Genomic DNA, 20,359 nt, shown 5'->3' with positions numbered 1-20,359 from the left:
CAACAAGGACTTTTTTTTATGACAATGTTTCCTCTATATGCAATTTTAAGTCTGCAATTGCTCTTACTGAATTTTGCTCTCTTAATTCTCTATGTATGTGTATTATGATATCTACCTATCTATGTATCTATCTATCTATCTATCTATCTATCTATCTATCACCTATCTATATCAGAAACCCATAAAATATAAACAAAAGTAAAAAAAAAACCTGCCCAAACAAAGCACTAGGAGACAGAACAGTACTATCTAGTTCATTTTGTGTTGGTTATCTACAGCTGGGCCTTAAGTAAGATTTGGCTACCCAGTAAGACTCCCTTGGAGAAAACTAATTTTTCTTTTGCAAGCAGAGGTCAATTGAAGATAACTTCTTGGTAAGGAAGAAGAGCACTGTCCACTTCCAATTTCAGCAATGAGATCCCATGTGGGTTGAACCATTCAGACCTTGTACATAGTGCTACAGTCCCTGTGAGTTCTACACACATGTGTCAGTTCTCACTATTTCCTTCATGTTATAGGGTTTGATAAAGACATGCCATTTAGGACTGACTGTTCTAAAACCTCTCACTTTTTGAATGTTGTTCAGTTGTGGGTCTCTGTATAGGTTCCATTTACTGCAAGAGGAAGCTTCTCTGATGAGGGTTGACCAAGACATATCAATGGATATAGTAGAATGTTGTTAGGAGTCTTTTCTTCTTCTTCTTTTTTTTTTTTTTTTTTTTGCTATATTCCTTTAACATAACTATAGTGTATGGTTTTCCCCTAGGTCCATGATGTATCTAGTTTCAGGTTCTTGGCAATCAGAGCAATGGGTTCCATCTCAAAGCAGAAAGGTTGGTTACTTTATAATTTTCATGCAACTATTAAGCCAACATATCTTGCAGACACGTCACCACTGTAGATTGTAGGCTTTGTAGCTGAAGTGGTGTTTTATCTTTTTCCTCTGGTAGTACAGAGTACCTTTAGTCCTGTGAGCACTAGTCTATAGGGGAAAAGGCTCTAGTTAGGCACCACCTCAGCTTCTCTGTGCTCAATGAGAAAAGTAAGTGTCCTATGCAGCAATAGGGCTTTGCCATCCATTTGTAAAGGGCAATCAATAGCCTTGGCAAAAATCTACGACATTGGGGTTTTGTACAGGGCCCTTTGGCCAAACTTAGTTACATATAACTTGTTCCTGAAACTGAAGGCTTTAGTTGGTGGTAAAAGATGGTTAGTGGTGGCATCCTCTCCATGTTACTTGACTCCATTTAGATTTCTTTCATATATGTACATATGTTAAGAAGTTCTACTGTAATAGATTTCTGTATGATCCCTCAGATAGCCCTTACTGTTAGTTATCACTCTTACTTCATCTTAAAGAAAGTTTGCCCCAACAATTCTAACTCAAATTCTCTTTTAATAATGTTTGTAACCCTATGCATTTCATATCGTTTTCATTTACCACTATTGAAAATGTGAATGTATTTATACAATTTCATAATTGTTATTTCCCTACACATACATGAGACCATAATCTCTGTACAGCCTGACACTATTATTGTTACTGATTAGAATGGAACAACCTTCCATGGTTCAGGTGTCTGGGACAGTAAGACCATAACAAGCATTTAAATACTGGTGACTAAGGAGAAAGCATCAGTTCGGGAGTAATAACTATACAATGCTCATCAATGTCCAATGTCCTTGCATATGGAAAAAGTCAAACCTTTAGCAGAGTATTAGTTTCTTGGAAGGAGCCTAATAATTGTGGTTTAAGGCTACTTTAATGCCCCATTGTCCTCCCAATCCTAGATTATATTCCTTTTCATTCAAGACAAGTGAACAAATTTTCCAATACCAAAAGGAAATACACTTTATAAAGACTCTTTTTCTATTACTCCCATTTTTATAGTTAAGGACTATAAAACCCAGAGATCTTAGGTAGCCAGATCAAAGTCACACACATAGGTTAGTGTAAGAGCTAGGTCTAGAACTCATACTCACGTCTATAATATTAATGAATAACATGGGACTTTGTCATGAAAGAGAATCTAGTACTTATTATAAATTTATAGTTTAGCAACACAATGAATGCATTCAAGTTTGTCCAGCTTGAGAAAATATGGTAAGATCGACAGTTCCAAAAGGTTATCTGAATATTTTTGAATGTAGCACACTTACAAATTACATGGTTCTTTTTGTTAGATATTTATTTGCATATGTCTGTGCACATACATGTGGTGATCACAAGGTATAAGTGCCCTCCTCGAACCATATGTGTTCTGGTAAGCAAGTTTTAAAAGTATCTTTATTCACTGAGCTGTCTCTCCATCAAAATTCATAGTTCTTATCAGTAGACTGATTAATCTAATAAGAACTGATTAGACATTATTAGAGGTGCAACTCTTATTAAAAATTCTAAAATTCTTCACATTTGAAGCTGTAAATACACTGAACAGATAGCTGTTTGTGTGTATTTTAAATTTCAAGTACAGTTCTCGTAAGCCTCTCAAGGTGTGAGTAGCTAGATACACCCAACCTTCAACCTACTTCTCTAAGGTGTACAATAGAGCTCCCAGTCCCTCAAGACTGTGAAGAACAGCCAGGTCCTACCCTACAAAGAAAAAAAAAGGCAAGATCAGGCCACAAAACCCGATCATTCCTTGAGCTTGCCCCAAGATCAAGCCATATAATCCCCCCAATCCCAGACCACCCTGGAAAACTACCCCCACCCAAGAAACATTATATAAAGCCTGTTTCCTGCCCAGTTGCTTGATGCATCTCACCCTAGCAAAGGTAGCCACTATCATATGTTTTTCCCAATAAATCTCTTGTGTGAGGTTTGCTGTACGGTGTGATATTGTGACTTTTCCCATTGCAGCTATAACACTTAGAGTTCTGGGCTCATGTAGACATGAATGATGAGTTCAAGGACAGAAAGACAATGAGGTACCAGAAAGTGAAGTACTGTTTCAGAAACACATAATAGCAAAGGGGAAAAAAGGGGGTTTATGAGGAATAGCATAAGACTTTTTAAAGTGTGTCCTAATTTACTTTGTACAATAGAAAGATAGAATAAGAAATTGGTTCTTCTGATGAGTTCTGGTGCATGTGAATAGGATGAGAATTCCTATTCTAGTAATGGACCAACCATTTCTCATGAAGACATGCTGGAGGTTGACTACTCCATATCAGAAATGCCAGAGAACATAAGTATTTTCAAATTTTTTATTTAGAATATTTTCATATTTATAGGAACATATTTTATATAAAATTAGTGTACTTTCATTTTGACAACAAATAGTCTCATGATATTAAGTATAGAATGTTCTACCTTGGTATCAATGTGAGCACTCGAAAAGTTTCAGAACTTGGAGTATTTTAGCTTAAAATTTTCAAAATTGCCAGGCAGTGGTGGTGCACGCCTTTAATCCAAGCACTTGGAAGGCAGAGGCAGGTGGATCTCTGAGTTCGAGGCCAGCCTGGTCTACAGAGTGAGTTCCAGGATAGCCAGGACTACACAGAAAAACCCTGTCTCAAAAAAAAAAAAAAAAACAACAACAAAAAAAAAAAATCAAAATTGGAAAAATGCTGATGGAGAAAAACAAAATAGGACTTCAACTGCTAATACTAGATTAAAATTATGCTAAAGTACTACATTCAAAGGCAATAGAAATAAATCCATTTAGGATATATACAATAAAGTTACAGAGTATAAAAATAACTAAATTGAGTAAAAAAGATTACATTGACATTCGAATTAGTAGATAAAAAGGAAATCATAAAAAGAACATAAAAGATACACTGTAATTGAAAAATATATAAGAAGAAAAATATAGAACACTGTAATATAGAAAAGTAAGAACTCAACAACATAGTAAACTGCTGCTCACACAATAAAGGAGCTTCGCAGAAAATAAATAACCTGAAAGCTAAAGCAAAATACGCATACAGAATTTTAGTAAAATTAAACAAAACATGTGGTAAATATATTAAAGCTATTAAAATGAACTAGTATGAAGAAAAGTAATCAAATTATTTTCGAAGTAGTGATATGATGATATGTTCTCAAGTAATTAAGTCAATAAAAAAGAAAATTATTCTTTAAAGTACTGAAATTTAAAAATCTGTCAACTTACAATGAATCACATACAGACAACTTTCTAATAATAAAGGGGATGTGTATATGGCTCAGTGAATGAAGAACTTGCAGACCAGGCCTGGGGACATGTTCTAATCCCTAGAGATCTTTTAAAAAGCCAAACCTAACTGTGTACACAATGTTACTACCTCAAAGCAGGAGATGTAAACAGGAGAATCCCTTGAAATTTGTGGACAGGATATCTTAGCTTAAAAAAACAGAGAAAGAGAGAAAGAGAAAGAAAGAGGAAGGAAGGAAGAAGGGAAGGGAAGGAGGGAAGGAGGGAAGGAGGCAGAGAGGGAAAGAGGGAAGGAGGGAAGGAGGGAAGGAGGGAAGGAGGGAAGGAGGGAAGGAGGGAAGGAGGGAAGGAGGGAAGGAGGGAAGGAGGGAGAGAGGGAAAGAGAGAGGGAAGGAGGGAGAGAGGGAAAGAGAGAGGGAGGGAGGGAGGGAGGGAGGGAGGGAAGGAGGGAGAGCTACCAGAACACAAGCAAACAAACATAATCTTTGCAAAGTACAAAATAAAGAAACCTCTTAATTGTGCATAGTATAGTTTATGTAGGCAATAAGATTCATGCTTGAACACACCATGTACTTTTGGTGATATTATTTAGATATGTCAAAAAATATTTTCTCCTTTAGGATTTTTTTTTTTAGGCATTTTGGGTCACAGTCAGGCAACACTAGCTTATACAGAGTCAAGAAAGAGAAATCCAGCCATCATCTTTCTTCATGACAGACTGAATCCATCAATAAGAAACTGAAAGATGTTGTTCACTGACTCACAGTAAAAACCAAACTAGGGTTGGAGCGATTTGGAGAGAAAGCTTAGCAGCTAAGAGCACTTGTGGCAAATCCAGAAGACCTCAGTGCAGGTCTCAGCTCTCATTATTAGAAGATCAACTCTGGTTGCAACAAGAACATCCCCCATTCATGTCATACACTTACACAGATATATATAGACACTAATAAAAGTTAAAATATCTTCAAAATGAGAAAGAACAGAATTAGGAGTCCAAGGCAGTGTAATAAAGCATGGAAAATAACAAAAGTACTAAAACAATGAATGAATAAAATACCCTACATGCAAATAGTTGTATAGTTTTTAAAAAACCTCAAGAATTATATCAAAGAAAAACCAAAATTTCAAATAGGCAAAACTGCTAATGTTATAAGATATAAAGTTCATAAAAAGTGGAAGATAAGATATTAAAATCAAAAATTTTAAATAATGGCATTGATATTAAGTGCTCTAATATTTCGGTATAAAACTACTCTTAAATTTAGAATGTAAAACAATAAATATTTTTTTAAAAAGAAAAAGATCTTCATATTACAGGGTAATTCAATGAATTCTTACAAATCATCAAAAAATTACCTATAAAAGAAAAAATAAAATAGAATTTGTCAAAATGAAATGTGTGTTCTACAGAAAAGATCATTAAGAAAATGAAAACATCTGGGTGGTGGTAGCACATGCCTCTAATCCCAGCATCCAGGAAGTAGGAGGCAGAGGCAGGCAAATTTCTGAATGCAAGGCCTGTCTGGTCTACAGTCTACCAGGGCATCCAGGGCTACACAGAGCAATTATGTCTCAAAAACCAACAAGAACAAAATTAAAATATAAGGTATAAATAGCAATAAGTCACAGTACTTATGCCAAAAGGACTTGAAATTCAAAATATCCTTAAAATTCAAACTAAATAAAAAGAAAAATAAATGAATGAATAACTTTAATGGATAATTTACAAAAGAAAGAAAAAATATACATAATCAAATATAGAAAATAATGCTTACTCTCACACTTTCAAATCAAATATTTAACAAAAGTCTGTCTACATCCATGTTTGTGTCTATGTTCATGTATGTATGATCATATGTGTACACATGTTCATTCATGTGCACACACACCTGTGCACATGGAGAGGCAAATGTTAATGGCTAAGTATCTTCTTCAATTGTTTTTATTTCTTAAGACAGAATCCCTCAATGCACTAGGAACTTGGGCTAACCTGGCCACTCATTATTCCTCTAAATATAAAGAGAATTAAATCCAAAAAAATATTTAGACTAGGTGGCTCTCCTTAGAAATTATACCAAATTATTATAGAAAAAAGAATATAAGCCATAGATATTCTTTCTAAAGCACTGAACAAAGACTATGCTGTCAAGTCATTAACTGGTACATGAACAATAATTCATGGCACATTCATACAACAGAGTACTACTGAGCAATAGTATGTACCACATTGACACATAAAAAACATGAATACATTACTGGAGCTCTGTGCTAAGTAAAAGAAGCTTTATACAAAAACTACAGCTGTGTGATTTTAGTGATATGACAAGAAAAGTAAAGTCTGTTCTCATTTTTATGAAATGGAAAAAGAAATTACACATGTTAAATTCAAAGCCAGTTTTAGCCAGTGTGAGACCTCCTAAAGCAAAGCAAAAAATAAGTAAAAAAAATTATATTATATATATATTTCAGACATATATTCAGATAATATATAAAATAATCAAGCATTAATTTGTCAGCTTTTGAAGCATATATCTTCAATATATCAGTTTAATCTCTTTACTTTTAGATTAAACTAAGAATATTTCTGAGTAATACTGAATCTACAATAATAAACTAACAGATTTAATTTGAACATAGTAGTTTATAAATGAAATAACTGAATGGTGACTTTGCCAATTTTGGCTAAGTATAATTATTTAATAAGTAGCTGCACTGTAAATAATTTCATATTTTACTTATTCAAATTCACATTAATTTTCAAAATCTTGTATCTACAAATTTAATTTTTGGACTCAACTCTTTTGGGTTTTGTTTGTCTGTTTGTTTAAGCAAAGACTGCTTTAAAACATGGCAATTAAATTGGCTTTCAGTGATACTTTTAGGTAGCCTGTCAACAATCTGGCAAAACAAACAGGAGCCAAAAGTTGCCACTTAAAAATCTCTCGTAGGAAGAGCTCAGGGAAAATTTAAACAGTAGCACTTACTGTTACATTTCCTTAACTGCACCTGCTGAGATCATCAAATATGTAATGACATTTATAAGTGCTTAGTGTCCGTACCCACAAGGTCCAGTTGAGATGCATGTCTATCTTCCTGTAATTACATCCAATTTCAGAATCCAAGGATTACAGCCTGAGTATTGAGTGAAAAGCATTAGACCCAGAGAAACCATCTGGAGCTTTTCTTTTTATCACAATCTCAGTGCCACAAAATCTAAGATACAGAAACACCACTAATAGTTTAGTGCAGCTTACTCTGCCATAATGAAAAAGTAAAGCTCATAATAACATCTAATTATTACTATCATCTGGCTATGCTCATTTCAATCACAAGCATGTCAAGAATATTTAAACCAGTCACTCATGAACTGTCTGATATATCACACTGAAATACAAAGAATCTTTCTCTTCCCCCCCCTATTTCTTTTTCATTCTCTCTCTCTCCCCCTCTGTCCTCCCTTCTCCCTCCCTCCCCTACTCTCTCTATTTTGTGGGAGGGTGTGTGTGTGTGTGTGTGTGTGTGTGTGTGTGTGTCTATGTTATAGGATGTCACTATACAGCCCTGACCAGTTTGGAAGTTGTTATGGGGAACAGACTGGTATCAAACTTATAGTGACCATTCTGTCTCTGTTCCCAGGATTTTGCCACTACTCCTGGCAAAGTCCACTACTTCGGAATTCCTACCTGACTAACAATAACAATGACCTAAATTGACCCATCATAGGTTTATGTTTTATTCCAATATGGTCTATTGGGAGATGTCACTCCAATGATCAGCAGACTGGGAAGAAAGCTGAAGAGAAATAAATAAACCTGAATTATTTAAAATATTGATAAGACTGTTACTATTTAGTTTAGCATAATTCACATCTGGGATAATAAAAATGCTTTACAGTGAGATATAAATTAGAGACCTGTAATGGGTGATTCATAAATGACACCTAGGGTTTAGGGGACTAGCCTGTTTATAAAACACTTGGCTGGCATTCCATCTTTATTCCCTCTACATTCCTTTAAAAATACTGTAGTGTTCAGCTTACAAAGCCATACATATAGTAAGGTTTTCAGTTAAAACCTCAATGGAATAGTATATTTAACTCTGGTATTTTGCCCTGAAACCATGTACTGAATCAAGAGAGTAGAAATACTAAAATAAATTCAATAAGAAATTGTATTTTAATCAATATCTAAAACATGCATCCTAGAAGTATTGTTTTAAACAACAAATACTATACAAAATTAATGACAATATGATTGGCAATATTTAAAGTACAAAAAGACATAGTAAAAGTCAAATAAAATTGCTTTTAATATAGTCTTAACATTTGAAGGTTTTGTAACTATGTGTATTTACACATATTCTAGTGTATGGGGTAATACAAAAGGGTAGTTATCTGTCTATCATCAGCAAGTCAATTTAAAAATGCTAAACCCTCCTTTATTTACCTAGAAATCGTAGCCAAAATAATCTATTATTCATTATATAAGTGTGTGCTTAGTATGATCTAAATAAATACAATGTTGACTAAGATATGCAAGGTAATTGGTAGTTACAGAATTACAAAATTCCCTTCAGATTTGGCATAAATTCTATTAGTAGCTAACAGGAAGGTTACTCAGTATACTCTTGAAGAGCAAAGAAATACCTTATAAATGAAGTAATATCTAAAAGATGAATTGAAAATTAGAAAAGGTAAAGAACAAAATATTTCTTGCCAAGGAGACAACCATCATGAAGACATGGAAGTACGAAAAAAAGTATAATCCTAATTTGCTTTCTATTACTATGATAAAACACTGAGCAAAACCAACATGGAAGGGGAAAAGGCTTATTTGGCTTATTTTTGGCGTACCATGATTGAGGGAAGACAAGGCAGAAATTAAAGGCAGGAGGAACCTGGAGGCAAGATCCTCAGAAAGAGCACCAAGGTGCTCTTATTCTCTCCAGTCCCAACCAGACTTAATTTTAGAGATAGTGACATCAGTTATGGCCCTCAATGCATGACCTCAGTTAAGAGGTAGCCAAACCTATTTTTCCCCTCCACAGTCTGGGTCACAGACCAGTAGCCCAGTATTTAGGTCAAAGGGGAGACTTCAGCTCAGCTCCTTTCCATTTTCCTGTCTTGAAGCTCCCCTGGAAAACAGTCTCCTTTTATACTTCCTCAGTTTGCTTCTGTATACCAACCCAAGACCAACTGTTCAAGGATGGCACTGAACACCGTGGGAAAAGGAGAAAGGGGGGAAGAAGGAAGAGGGAAGGCAGAAGGGGAAAACGGAAGAGAGAAGAGGGTAAGGGGGAAGAGGAAAGATGGGAAGGGGGAAAGGAGGGAAGAGAGAAGAGGGGAAGGGGGAAAGAGGAAAGAGGGGAAGGGAAGAGGGAAAAGGGAAAGGGGAAGAGAAAAGAAGGGAAGGGAAGAGGGAAAAGGGGGAGGGGGAAGAGAAAAGAGGAGAAGGGGAAGAAGGAAAAGGGGAAGGGGGAAGAGGGAAGAGGAGAAAGAGCAAAGAGGAAGGGGGAAAGGGGGAGAGGGAAGAGGAGAAGGAGTAAAGGAGAAAGTGGGAAGGGGTAAGGGGGCAGGGGGAAGGGAGAAGGGGAAAGAAAAGCAAAGGGAAAAGAGAAAGGGAAAGGGAAAGGAGGGATGGGAGAAGATAACTGGCCTTGGCAGGAAATATTTTAAAATATTGAGATGATCAAAACAGATTAGTATATAGCCTTTTTTGGCCATTTTTCTTCCTCTGAACCATCTTAAAACTATAAATTATGGATAATTGATATAAATACAGGTATCACTTTTATAACTATGCAAATAGAATTTATCAAGCAAAGGTCTAATTTCACTGCCTGATACAGAAGAAACCAGTTTTAGATCTGTTAGATAATTCACATCCACATTCTTGTTGTTGCTCAAATGTGTCTGCTTTGTCAGTTACACCAGCTACTTGTAACAAGTCACTATTTCTCTTATTAATGACTTAGTCATAGAATATATTTGTTAAAATCTCCTGTGTATTTCTGACTCATGGTTTTGCATCAAAGCACAACTTCAAGGCTTGTAGATTCTATTACACTAAAACTTTAGTTATGTAAATACACTGTAGCTGTCTTCAGACACACCAGAAGAGGGCATCAGATTCCATTATAATGGTTGTGAGCCACCATGTGGTTGCTGGGAATTGAATTCAGTACCTTTGGAAGAGCAGTCAGTGCTCTTAATTGCTGAGCCATCTCTCCAGCCTCTTCTGCTTATTCTTAAATGTTAATTTGTACATAACTTTTGTTACACCTCATGCAAAGAGTCACATGAAATTTTCTAGAGCTTTCATGGTGGAACTGAGAAGTTCAAAGGGGCTTTATCTGTATCTTTCAACCAGCTTCATCATATATTTCTCATTTAGTAGCTTCCTGTGACATTCAAAAGGAAAATAAAACTAGTTTCTCATTCCAAGGCAGCTGTTCTCAACCTGTGGGCTGCAATTCCTTTGAAGGTCACATATTACATATCCTGCCTATCAGATATTTACATTGCAATTCAGAACAGCAAAATGACAGTTATGAAGGAGCACTAACAATAATGTTATGGTGGGGTCAGCACACTATGAGGAACTGTATTCAAGGGTCACAGCATTAGGAAGGGTGAGAACCACTGCTCCAAGGCTTGTCATGGCCAGGCAATCACCTTAAAAAATAATCCTACAGTTCCTGCCATTAAAACCATCATCAGGTTTTTTCCATGTAAAATTACATTGGAGAAACTATGTAACAGTTAAACTGTGTCATTATAATGAGTAAGAAGAAGATGTAAGCCAACTGAGAACTAATGACACTTTTGTCTCCTATTTTTTCTGGCTAATCTTTTATGTCATAGTATGTTCCCTTTCTGAGCCTCATCTTTTTGAAAAACTGACAAGTTGGTTTAGTTGAATTAAATCTAACACTCAAACTTACATAGTGGGAACAGGGTAGTGATGTTTCACTATAACATAAACATAATAATGGGTCAGAGTTGTGAAAATCAATAAACAAGAATATCATAAAACCATTAATTTGAAAGAGCAGGTCCAGTGCATACATTTCTATAAGATAGCTTTATTTACTTGCTTAGCAAAACTGCCAGTACAAAGCTTCTTTTTGTTACAATGACACGTGTTCAAGGTATACTACTTTCTAACACTTACCCTTCGCCACTGGTGAAAGGCAACAAGATCTCTTTACAAAGTCTCATCTTTTTCAATAAATTTTGCATGAAAACATGTTATCCTGGCACAAAGTTGCCTGCTGTCACATTGGAAGTGTGATAAATGTTTAATGAAAACAACACCACACAGCTTGGTGTCAGACAACAGCTATCACACAGCCCTGCTTTGATCCAAACAGACACTTAAAAGGAGTTCTAAGCATGCTCTGCACCACAGAACTCTATAACCTATATGCAAATTGGAGTAAATTAGCATAAGTGACTTCCTGCTGCATAAAGAAATAAGAGGTAAGAAAAAATATGACAGGCTTTCTAAGTATGCAACTGCTGTCAAAACTCAGAGTCCAGCTTTCCCAAATCACTTCCAACATCTTCTGCCAAACATCAGGTAGAGGTAAAAATACGCTATCAACAGGAATTTATACATGGAACTCAAAGTTACAAATGCTGGAATGCTGCCAAGGAAGATCTGTAACATACCCCTAAGTTATGATTATTACATTGTAATGGTGTTCTTATTATACACTGCTTTTACATTTACAGCTTTTAAAGTTCCAAATCCCCATTTTATAGAAGAATAAATTGTATAGTCAGGGAAATTCTTAAATTTCTCAGTAAGTATTAAATTCAAAAAGTTATACTACATCATTAGAATGTATAAACTTAAGCTCAATGTCTGAGCAAAATATTCCAGAAGCCTTAGTGCTTAACCTAGAACACTGTCTTGTCTAGTCAGACACTAGTAAGGACATAACGGTGAAAACCTTCCACTGAGCAGGTTACTCTTAAGGAAAGCTAACTGTTCCACATGAATTCTAACATGATGCAAATTAACATGGCAGTGCAGTACTAGATGGCTTGCTCTATTCTGTGCAGCAGATCGGCAAAATCCTGCAGATCTGATCATTTAAAAAGAACAGAAAGTTGTTGACAGAGCTTGGAGGCCACATAGTCAAATGGCTGTCTGGCTTCTAGAAGGGCATTCTTTATTATCTCATGGCAGAAAGATAAATACATGTCAAGAAAATACTTCAGAAGGAATCCACTACTTCAATAACAAATCTCACTCTGCCAAAATAATGTTAATCCATTTAATAAAGCAAAGTTTACTTGGTTTATTCACCTCTTAAAAGACCTCATGTTCCAAAAATACTGCACCAAATCACCAAATATCCAACACATGAATTTGGTGGTCTGGGAGACATCGGTAAAGAACCCTAGTAGATGAATCCAGGAGTGATGCTGTGGGGTACACATGTTCAGCGTCATCATACAAGTCCAAATATGAGACCTAATGATGTAATACATAAATCCAGGAGTGATGGTGCAGGGTACACAAGTTCAGTGTCATCACACCAAGTTCCAAGTATGAGGCCGAATGATGTTACAAATTTCTGAGTACTGTCTCCTAGTAACAGGTTTTTTTTTTTTTTTTTTTTTTTTTTTTTTTTTTTTTTTTTTTTTTTAGAAACCAAATGTTATAAATGTAATTTTTAAAAGTTAATGTTTTAAGATCTCATATTTGAGGCATAAATGGCAAGATATCCCAAGTGGTGTAATAACTGTACTTTTATCTTGGCGGTGACCAACAACTGTCTACTTAGACTCAAGTCCTGCTCAATGGGCAGAAATACATGCATAGTACTGTAAACCTAGTCAACCACCTGTGTCTGGAAGATTATAGACTCTGGAAAAGAACCTAGTACTGGCATTTCCCTTCGCTAATATAATTTCTAATTTTATTCTAAGTATTTATATGTATGCCTACAATTAAGTGTAGCTTTCATCCCTCATTGAAAATATTTATTTTTTCAGTAGATGGAGACTACTATAGAGACCTGCAAGGGGCCAAAATTCAGAGCCAAACACCAAATAAGACACCCATAACTCAACTATTCCATCTAAACCTCAGGGAAAATACTAGAAGAAAGAAAGCAAACACTGTAACTGTTAGAGGACCAGAGCCTTGTTTTAAGATGTCTTCTCACATGTCTTCCACATAGGAATCATATTTTCTTATAAACCAAATGTTATAAATGTAATATTTTTAAGGTTAATGTTTTAAAATCTCATATTAATCATTCACATCACATTATAAGGACAGACAGCTATCTGTTAGTCCCTACAAAATACAGCCTTCTAGTTTCTATTACATTCTTTAAATCTGAACATAAGCAAAGTAGGTGAACAAAATGAGTAAATCACCTTAAAACATAGAAGGAATTCATTATATATATATTATATAATATTATATATTATATATATTATTATATATTATATATATTATATATATATTATATTATATATATTATATAATATATATATTATATATTATATAATATATAATATTATATAATCATTCAGATATTCCAGGTAAAAGTATATCTCACTTTGCCACTGTTATACTTTCTTTTGCTTTGTGGTTTATAGATGTACACTTTAAGTTCCACCAGTAAATATACCATAGATATATTTAAACTGTGTTAATAAAGCAAAGGTTCTAAGCCTGAAGAAACATAAGCATGTGGATTACTTTCTCATGTATGTGGAAGCACCTAGGTTAAATAACACAAGGTCAAACACTTGTGATTGGATTGTATATCCAGAATGGACTAAGATATCCACCCTAATTATAACAATCTGGGGTCTTTTTTTCTCTCTTCACCTATACATTTTAAAAAGCCATCTGAAAAAAGGCAGCTAATGAACCACTAATAAAATAAATTCAATGATGTTGTAGAAATTACTTGTAAATATAATTAAGATGTGTTACATATTGTTATTATAACTAAATTAATAAGTTTTTAGAAAATATATATTTCAAGAAACACTCAAGACACTGGCAAGCCCTTACCTTCTTTTATTCTGACTAGAATGTACCCCAAGTGTAAGAACAGGAAGCACCTCAAAGAGAACTTAGTTTGCATACTGCTATGAAGATACTGAATGTACCGCATTAGACTCTATCAACTCACCCGCGTTTGACGCTGTGCGATTCTTTGTCTTTGCCTTTATCCTTCTCCTTTTCTCTTTTCTCTTTGTCCCGGAATTTACGCCTGTCTCTGTCCCTGGACCTACTACGAGTTCTTCTGTGACTGGATCTTTCACTGCTTCTACTATGTGAGCGTGGACGAGGTCTTGACCTGGACCTACAATAAACAGATTGTATTAAATAGGTTTAGTCTGCCTCAAATTTAAAATGCAATTGAGCTAAATTACTTTAAAATATTCAGTTTCAACTCTTAGCCCCAAAACTATGTAAAGCAAGTATATAAATGGTTCCCTACACTTGATCACTCTCTTTTAAAATTGTATGGCAATGCATAGACGGTTTAAATTATATGACGATGTATAGATGGTGTGAATTTTTAAGGAAATTAAGGTTCATTCTAAATGTGAAAAGAGGAAATTTCTGAGGTGCAAATATTAAGAGACTCATGTGGGTCTGCACCTCCACCTGCTTTTGAGGACCTGTAAGCAATGTCCCACCCCCGCCCCACAGTCCTGACTGGCTCCCAGGAAGCTTGTTGTAATCAGGGACACAGGTGAGACCCCTTCCCCGATCCACCTGGTTACTGGAACCCCACAGAACCAGCAGATATGGACTTTGCCCCACCTTGTCAGAGCTCAATCTCCCTTCCAGTTCACAGCCCATCTGCACTCTCAGATCAGTAAGCTGCCTTGGTATACACCCCCACCACCCCGCACCTCTGCCTGCTTCCTAAGAATCCTGCTCTAACCTAAAACATACTTCACCAGCCTCCTGGGAGGTCTGCCCCAACCTGGGTCATCCAGGCTAGCCAACACCATAGATGACCAGATGGTGAAAGGAAAGAGCAAGCACATAATCAACAGAAGCCAATGCAGCACACCACCTTCAGAACCAGCTCTCCCACTACGGCAAGCCCTAGGTATCCTAACATACCTGAAGAACAAGATTGTGGCCATAAACCCCATCTCATGAAGATAGTAGAGGCATTTAAATAAGACATAAATAATTCCCTCAAAGAAATACAGGAAAACACATGTAAACAGGGAGAAGTCCTAAAGACGAAACAAATAAATCCTGTAAAGAAATACAGGAAAATACAATCAAACAGGTGAATGAAATGAACAAAACAGTTGAAGATCTAAAAATGGAAATGGAAGCAATACAGAAACATGAAAGAAGGCAACTCTGGAGATGGAAAACCTAGGAACTACAGACAGAAGAATCACCAACAGAACACAAGAGATGGAAGAAATAATCTCAGGTGTCGAAAATACCATAGAAGAAATTGATATGTCAAAGATAATGCCAATTATAAAAAGTTCCTAATGCAAAACATCCAGGAAACTTGGGACACAATGAAAAGACCAAATCTAAGAATAATAGGAATAGAAGAAGGTGAAGACTCCCAGGTTGGGGCAGACCTCTTATTATTTGCACCTCAGAAATCCAAATGGATTTAACAGAGATCTACAGAAACTCTCACCCAAAAGCAAAGAGAATATACCTTCTCAGCATCTCACGAAACCTTCTCCAAAATTGACCATATAATGAGGCACAAAACAGGCCTCAACAGACACAAGGAGATTGAAATAACCCTTTGCATCCTATCAGAAAACAATTAAGGCAGGACTTCAACAATAACAGAAACAATAGAAATTCCACATCCTCATGGAAATCAATTAGAAACAAAAAGAACAATACAAAGAATCAAAAAAAATGAGAGCTAGTTCTTTAAGAAAATCTACAAGATAGACAGACACTTAGCCAAACTAACTAAAAAGCACAAAAACAATATCTAACGAATAGAAACTGAAGAAATTCAAAAAATCATTAAGTCTTACTTCAAAATCCTATACTTGACAAAACTGGAAAATCTAAACAAAATAGATGATTTTTTTCAGAAAATTTTCTCAGAAAATTGGAAATAGTTCTACTTGAAGACCCAGCTATACCACTTCAGGGCATAAACCCAAAAGATGCTCCACCATACCACAAGGACACATGCTCCACTATGTTCATAGCAGCCTTATTTATAATAGCCAGAAGCTGGAAACAACCCAGATGACCCTCAAGCACAGAATGCATACAGAAAATGTGGTACATTTACACAATGGAATACTATTCAGCGATTAAAAACAAGGACCTTGTAAAATTTGAAGGAAAATGGATGGAACTAAAAATTAGCATCTTGAGTGAGGTAACCCAGACACAAAGGACATGCAAAGTTTGTACTCAGTGATAAGTGGATATTAGCCAGAAAGTACAGAATACCCATGATATACCCCACAGACCCAAAGAAGTTGAACAAGAAGGAAGGCCTAAGCAAGGATGCTTAAATCACAGAAGGGGTAACAAACAGTCATGAGAGCCAGGGGAAGGGAGAGAAGGAAGAAGGGAGGGAAAGAGGGAGGAAGAGATCTGAATAGGAAAGGAGTGGGAAGGAGAAAAGTGGGGCAGGATCAGATATGGAGAAAGACAGGAGAAAGGCTCAGAATGCCAGGAGAATAAATGGAAATATGAAGCTACTGGGAATGGGAGGTGGGGGGAATCTCTAGTAAGTCTCATAGACCTGGGATGAGGGAGGCTCCCAGATATCAATGCAGGTGACCTTAGTCAAAATGTGCAACAGTAAGGATATGGAACCTGAAGAGACCACCTCAATTAGCCAAACAGGATGCCCAGTGAGGAGATGGGAACACCAACCTACCTACAAAACTTTTGATCCAAAATTGGTCCTGTCTAAAAGAAATTCAGGGACAAGGATGGAAAAGAGACTGAAGGAATAGCCAAACTGACTGGGCAAACTTGAGGCCCATCCCATGGATAGGCATCAATCCCTGGCACTATTAATGATGTTGTTCTTGCAGACAGGAGCCTCACATAGCTGCCCTCTAAGAGGTTCTACCCAGCAGCTGACTGAGACAGATGCAGATACCCACAGCCAAACACTGGACGAAAGTTGGGAACCCTATGGAAGAGTTGGGGGAAGGATTGAAGACCCTGAAGGAGATGACAACCCCACAAGAAGACCAACAGTGGAGCTAATCTGGACCCCTAAGAACTCCCAGAAATAGGTACCAATCAAAGAGCATATATGCTATGGTCTGAGGCCTCTGGCAGAGGACTGCCTTATCTGGCTTCAGTGGGAAAGGATGTGCCTAATCCTGTAGAGACTTGATGCACCAGGTTGGGGGAATACTGGGGTGTGTAGGGGTGGCTGCCCTCTCAGAAGAGAAGGGGAGTGGGGGAACTCTAGGTGGTAGACTGGGAGGCCGGGCAACATTTGGGATGTATGTAAATAAATAGATAAATAAATAAGAATATCATCTAAGCCAAATAAGAATATAATCTTAATAACTAAAATTAATAATACTACACTTCTACAGTGTAAATTTTCTAAAAAAAGCATCTCCATGTGTGTGGGTAGGAGAAATAGAAAAAAATGTGTGATTACAGATATATTAATGTAACAAATCATCTGACTTTATGTATAACAACATATGACTTGAGATACAACATTCTATGTGCCTAAACTTTCTAGTTATTTTCATGCTAAAAAAATAATGGAAGCAAATGAGGGATAGGAAAATGACTCAGTGGGAAAAGTGCAGGTTGTGAAAACATGAGGACCTGAGTTCAGACTCAGGCACTCACATAAAAAGCTGGGCAGCATCTGTAACTTCAGCACTGAGTGTAAGATCCAAGGACCTGCTTGCTAGCTGGTCTAGCCAAAATGGTGAGCTCCAAAATCAGTGAGAGACTCTCTGTCAAAAAGTAAGGTAGGAAAATGACTGAACAAGCCATTCTAACATGAACTTCTTGCCTACACATGTGCTTACACAAGGGAGCACCCAGGCATACACAAGCACAGTGTTAAACAGTAAAGCTTCCTTGTTTGCTTTGTTCTTGTTGAGTGTTTTTGTAGTAGACTCTTGAACTTCTAAGCTCCAGCAACCTACATGCCTCAGTCTCAGTGCATCAGTGTCTTGAGATGTAGAACTACACATAAACAGCACCACATTTAGCAAAAAGGAAAGTCTAAAACATTCAAATAACGTTTTAAGTCTCTTCAACTAGTATAACAAATGTATTTAATATAATCTATAAAATCAGTTCTTTCGTTCTTAGAATCTTTTTTATCTATTCACTATTATTTCAATTTCTCAATGTGCCCATAAGGCCACTTACTCACTCTTAACCGTGAGTCATATAAAAAATGAGTCATTTTGTTAGGTATGGGATGATATATTATGTGCTATGAAGTAATGGACTCAGGTCTGGGTTAGAGTACTGACAAGAATATCCTCTAGTAGACTCATTATCCTACAGATAACTAAAACAGCTATATTAAGGGACAGGAGAGTGGCCAAAACCTAGACTTCGCTTAGGGTGGGGTGCAAAGGACACAAATCCTTCAAAAAGTAAATGGCAAATTCTTTTGGGAAAACTTATGACTGTGCACACAGAACAGATAAACTCCAACAGAAAAACTTCTGATTAAAAAAAAAACCAATTAACCTTATAAAATAAATGGGAAAAAACTTACATTTTACTTGCTATTTAGAATATTATTAACAGAAGGCTATGCTCTAATTATTTAGAAAAATAAAGCAGTTTAAAGTTAAACAACAACAAAAACCAAGTAGCAACCAGGATAATGAAAGGTGAATCCAGAAAGAAGTCAAGACATCCAAAAATTCTAAGTGTTCTACCACTGAGCTACATGCCCAGCTCTGTAATATTCAAAAATTTTTATGTGTAAACTATTTTCAAAACTCTTGCTGAATCTTAAATCATCTTAAGAACAGAAGACTCTAAATAGCTAAGAATAAAAGCATGAAACCAAAGTATCAGCTATCCCCACAAGCACAAGACCTCTGCAACCTCAGACCAAGTTAATATCCTGCTGAAACAAAGGCTAAGATCATATTACTGAGAAGAGTACAGTATTACTACCAGAATGATACCCATCATGCCCAATATAAAGTCCATATATATATGTATAAAGTCCATATATATGTATATATATGTATGTATATGTATATATGCATATATATGTATATGCATACATATATGTATATACATACACATATATATGTATATATATGCACACATATATGTATATATACATATATATATGCATATATATACATATATATATTACATGTACAAACAAAGCTGTAAAACATGTTCCATTCTTGGTGTCGGGGAGGTGAAACAAACATAGTGAATGGAGATGAAGTCTATGGTAGATAAGATGCTTGAATTAGTAGTCAAGGATTTTAAACAGTACTTACAACTATGCTCTCAATGAATATAAAACAAAGCAATCTCAGTAAAAACCAGCAGAAATCTCTGGAAAATGAAAAAAAAAGAATTCTAGAACTGAAATCACATTAAAAAAATATGTTGAATGAAATTTTAAAAAGACTGGTAAATACGGCCAGAATCTGCATCTCATCATGATTAAATCACTATTATAAAATCTAGCCACTGGGCATCTAGGAAAGGGCATCTGCTTTTATGACATTTACTCTTTTTTTGCCAGAAGTCTTTTTTTAAAATAAAATTTAAGCATGAGAAAGAAAAGACATAAAAAAAGGGATGAAGTCCAACTATCCTACATGCAGAAAAATTCTAAAAACTTCACCAAAAAACTATTAGAACTAATTAGAATTCAGTAACATTGTAGGATACAAAACCAACATACCAAACTCAGGCATGATGGCATAGTCCTGTATTTCCAGCATCGGAGAAGTTGATGTGCATGGATCAGTAGGTTGAGGGAGACTTGCCTCCCAATGAGTTTTAGACTAGTCAGAACTATCCTAACGAGATCTATTTCTAAAACAACACAAAATGCTTCAGTGGCACTTAACTTTATTTTTGGTGGTCCTTGGACTCAAACCTGCTCTGTTAGGTAAGTGTTAGGAAGATGGTCAACTTCTGAGGTTTATATCTAGCTGGCTCAGTAGCATCTTAATACATCAAAGAGATTGCTGAGAAAATCAGAAGAGCAATCTTGTAACAATAGCT

General features: G+C 35.9%; 1 protein-coding gene across 1 annotated transcript in view; it reads right to left on the bottom strand.

Moving 5' to 3' along the window:
• The window catches only part of Rsrc1 (arginine and serine rich coiled-coil 1), a 318,816-nt gene that overhangs the window by 222,026 nt on the left and 76,431 nt on the right, over positions 1–20,359 (bottom strand). Inside the window, exon 6 of the mRNA XM_076933454.1 lies at positions 14,307–14,480. Coding sequence (XP_076789569.1) covers positions 14,307–14,480 — 174 coding nt within the window. The remainder of the gene's footprint in view (positions 1–14,306; positions 14,481–20,359) is intronic.

Source organism: Arvicanthis niloticus, chromosome 4, assembly GCF_011762505.2.
Source record: "Arvicanthis niloticus isolate mArvNil1 chromosome 4, mArvNil1.pat.X, whole genome shotgun sequence".
In the NCBI taxonomy this organism is placed as follows: Eukaryota; Metazoa; Chordata; class Mammalia; order Rodentia; family Muridae; genus Arvicanthis; species Arvicanthis niloticus.
Note: the sequence above shows the minus strand (reverse complement) of the source record. Positions and strands in the feature narration are given on the sequence as shown.